Below are 4,208 nucleotides of genomic sequence, written 5' to 3' on the forward strand. Positions count from 1 at the left end.
TAGATGGCCGCTTGTTTATCTTCAAGCCTTTAAGACCTCAGATATGGTATCTTTTGATAGCCAGGCACCATCAGCTTTCTTTACTACATTTGCTTATATACCCATTTTGTCTTCAGCCATCCTGTCGGGACGTAAGCATCACAGAATGCTAAGTCATTAGAACACAGTGTTCTTGCATTGAGGGAGTACTTGAGTAAAGGCCCAATATCTGTCTGCTCCCTTACTACTTAGCATATAAATATATGTACAAAAATCTATTTCCCTATCGTTATATATAAATATATTTACATATATACAAGCCTGTATTTAGACCTCTATAAATGTCCTTTGCTTCCTAGTTCTTTCTCCTCTATTTCCTTTTACATTCCTCTTGTCCTGCTTTCATCTTTGGCCTTCATTCAGGTTTCGGTAATTCCTCTCAGCTACTTTGCCCTTGATCAAGACCCACCAGGCATCCTACAACCTCCTCACCATTGACTTTATGTCACTTGTTCCCTTGTTCCTGGGTTTGTTGGCACCACCCCCTTCCTTTCCCCTGACTCCCCTCTTCCCTGTTCCTCCGTTGTTTTCTCCTCTGGATTGTGTATTCCAACTATCTTATTTAGATAGACATGCAGAGACAATAATAAGCGCAGAAACAAGACAAAGCAAAGCAAACAACAAAAGCAAACACAAAACAACAAAAAAAGAAAAGCTTATAACTAGTTCCTGGTCTGTTTATTGACCTTTATGTTTGTTTTTTGGTCGAATCTGATGAGGTACCATCAATGTTTCCAGTGTTTTCTGATCATGTCTGATGGAGGCTGTGAATCTTTATGAGAACAGAATTTTTTTTTCTCCCTTGGAGTGACTGGTGAGTTCGAACTGCTGACTATGTAGCTAGCATCCCGGTGCTTTTTACCTTGAACTTACAAGGCAACAGTTGAAGGTCTGGCCCACAGTTCGCTCCTGGCCTTGCTTTGGCTCATGATAACGGAGCTCCATCATCCTTTCCCATGTATGTAGTCAGTTTGGTTCCCATGTATTCCATCTGGCAATTCCATCCAGGTGTATAGTCATAATTTTTGTTGAAAAAAGTAATTTGTAATGAAGGAGTTGTTGGTCTTACAAAATTCTATCATGCAATCCCAGCTTCATTGTTATCACCAAGACCATATTTTCTAACTACTGATTATTCCTTGTTGTTTCCAAGTTTTGCATTCCAGCTGCCAGTGGTCTCACTACATCTTGATTACATATTTGATCTATTTCAGAATGAAGAAACTGGTGACATTCTTTAATTTCTACATCACTGTAGTGTTTGGTGCGCATATCTGAATAATAGTTATCTTAACTGGACTTCCTTGTAGTTGTAGAGATTCCTGTCACAGACAGGATCACATGTCAAGCTAGATCTTGAAATGTTGTTTCTGATGACAAATGTATGCCATTTCTCTTGAATTTGTCATTCCGGCATATTAACACATTTGATTGTCCATCTGAAAATAGCCCATATCAGATCATTTCAGCTTACTACTGCATAGGGAAATTTATTTTTATGCATTGCATTTTATTGTTGACCTCCAGTTTTCCTACATTTATACTTTGTACATTCTACATTCTGATGAATGTTTGAAGGTTTTTCTTTTCATTTTGAGTTGTGCCCTGTCAGCAAAGGAAGGCCTTGAAAGTTTCCTTCTTTCATGTCATTTAATGTCAGCTCTACTTTGATGAGGCAACTCTTCCCTAGTCTGCATGCCTTTCAACCTGAGAAGTCTTTTCCTGGCATTATATCTGGCAATGTTCCATTGCTATTAATAAGGTTTTCAGTGGCTAATCCATCAGAAGTGGACAGCCTATTCTTACTCTGAGGCTTTTCTTAGTCTGGAAGCACCACTGAACCTTGTTCACCTTGGATGATCCTGCCTTTTTTTTTTTCCTAAACACTGGTGCTTTATCTTCCATCATTACAGCAGCAAGTAAGCACTGCAGTATGACAAACTGTGGTTGGACATTTGCCATAAGAAGTAAAACAACAAAATAAACATAAAACTTGATTAACAAATCATATAAGCATATCTTATGTGGTAGTTGCATAACTTGTCAACTTGAGGATATTAAGAGTGAAGGGGGTGGAGTGTAACCTGTCAATCAAGTTGCAGCTTGATGGCCTCATTTGGAGGATGGAAGGAGATAAATAGCTCACTGGAGGCTGGGCCACACTCTCCCTCTGCTTCACATTCCTGTTGACAAGCCACATGAAGCAATGCTTATGGTAGCTAGAACCTTGGTGCTGGAGGAGCCACATGAAGAGTCACGTCAGTGCTGAGATGCTTCCACAAGACTTTTCACCCATTGGCCTGTGATCTTCCTACTTTCAGCATCATTGCATGTGCTACATGAGTCGGTAGAAGAATATATGGACTAGTATTGGACATATGGGCTAATATCGGACTTAAGGGCTAAAATTGAACTTACGGACTTGATCTGGATTGGGCTGGGATGTTTTCTTAATATGTACTTTCTGGGATATAAAACTCTCTTATACACATAAGAATGTCTCCGGATTTGTGTCTCTGGTCAACCCAGACTAACACATCTTCTTAGTACAGTACTGTTGCAGTCTTGGGCTTTCAAAAGTTTGTTTTGTTTTTAAAATAGAAAATATGATAATTCAGCTTGCCTAGTAGCATGCTATGAATTACTGACAATTTAATGGCAGCTTAGGAGGCTAGAAGTCCAAATCCAGAGTGTGGCTCTCGGGGAATGATTTGTCTCTTTTGGCACTGGGGAAAGGTCCTTGTCCCCTCTCAGCATCTGTACGCCCAGTGTTCCTTGGAGATTTCAGTGTGGTAGCCTCTTCCCTGGTTCTAGGGGTTTTTCAGGACAGAGGCTCCAGATCCAAAGACACACTCCATTTAGCTTCTTCTTTTTTGATGGTGATAGGTCCCTCTGATCTCTGCCTTTCTCTTTATCTCCTGTAAAGTAAAAGGTATTATAGGTCACTTTCTAGGGAAACTTCCTTTGCATTCCATCAAAGCTGTGGAAAGATTAAGGGCATTGCACCTCTTCCTTAATCCTTACAGTTGATTGATTTATCACATCTAATCATGTCATGGTAGATAACTACTAACTGCCACATTACATCATTATACAACTGCCAAGCCAGAATCATGGTCCAGTCAAGGTGACCATTTAGGGGGACTGCAAGTTAATCCAAAAATGATGGTTGCAATGGTAGCCTTTCCCTCCTCCTTAAATAATCTATCCCTTTTCTTGTATTTGAAAGGTTGTTCTTTGGTGAAGACGTAGCTCTTAGAGCTGAGTCCAAACCCCATCCTGATATCAATGAAATATGCAAAGGTAAGAAATAAAAGTTTTTACTAAATAATTCCTTCAATGTCCCAAGTTTTATTCATTAACATCATTTTTATTTAGTCCTTTCACTATATAACATCTCACTTGATACTCCAATGGCAAGTTTGTGTTTCACCTTGGAGCTGTTTACCCTACATGTTATTGGAAGGGGCAATATGTAGTATTGGTCTTCACAATGTGTTCTTACGATGTATTAAGAAATGCTAGGAAGGAGCTAGAGGTCTGTTCTAATAATCTAACCAAAATTAAAAACAAAACAACTCTTTTAAATCTTTATATAACTTTTTATAATTTTTCTAATTATTAAGTAAAAATATTTTTTGTATGCAAAGTATTATACTATAGAAGTTAAAAAATTTCACCCTCCTATGGTTTCACACCTAAGGATACCAATGTTTAGTATTTGTATAGCCTTCTATATATTTTTATACCAATATAAATATATATTTAAAATAATTGATATCATACAACATATATTTTTGCCTGGTCTAGATTCATCTAACTTAATTTTGAAAATGGTTGCATATGATTCCATTGTATTATATACCTATTTGATGAGCTGATTATATTTATGGTATTTCTCATTTAATAGTATATGAATATGAATACCCTAGTACTTGCACTTTTGCTGACTTACCTAATTATTTCTTTGGAAGAACTAAATGTAGATTTGCTTTCTTTTTAATTAATAAATCATTTTATTTAGAGCTCTTACAGCTTTTATAACAATCCATATATCAATTGCATCAAACACATTTGTACGTTTCCACCATCATTTTCAAAACATTTTCTTCTTTTTTTAAGTTTATCTGAAAAAAAATCCTAGCGCTTTTATTAATATTGGTGGCAAA

The 4,208-nt window shown here is 37.1% G+C and overlaps 1 protein-coding gene across 1 annotated transcript in view; it reads left to right on the top strand.

Annotated features, from left to right (window-relative positions):
* Positions 1–4,208, top strand: part of ANKRD31 (ankyrin repeat domain 31) — a 165,688-nt gene that overhangs the window by 14,434 nt on the left and 147,046 nt on the right. The window contains exon 2 of the mRNA XM_045285221.1: positions 3,269–3,342. Coding sequence (XP_045141156.1) covers positions 3,269–3,342 — 74 coding nt within the window. The remainder of the gene's footprint in view (positions 1–3,268; positions 3,343–4,208) is intronic.

The sequence above is a fragment of the Echinops telfairi genome, unplaced genomic scaffold (genome assembly GCF_000313985.2).
Source record: "Echinops telfairi isolate 266 unplaced genomic scaffold, ASM31398v2 ScPeMD7_7469;HRSCAF=8507_1, whole genome shotgun sequence".
Lineage (NCBI taxonomy): Eukaryota > Metazoa > Chordata > Mammalia > Afrosoricida > Tenrecidae > Echinops > Echinops telfairi.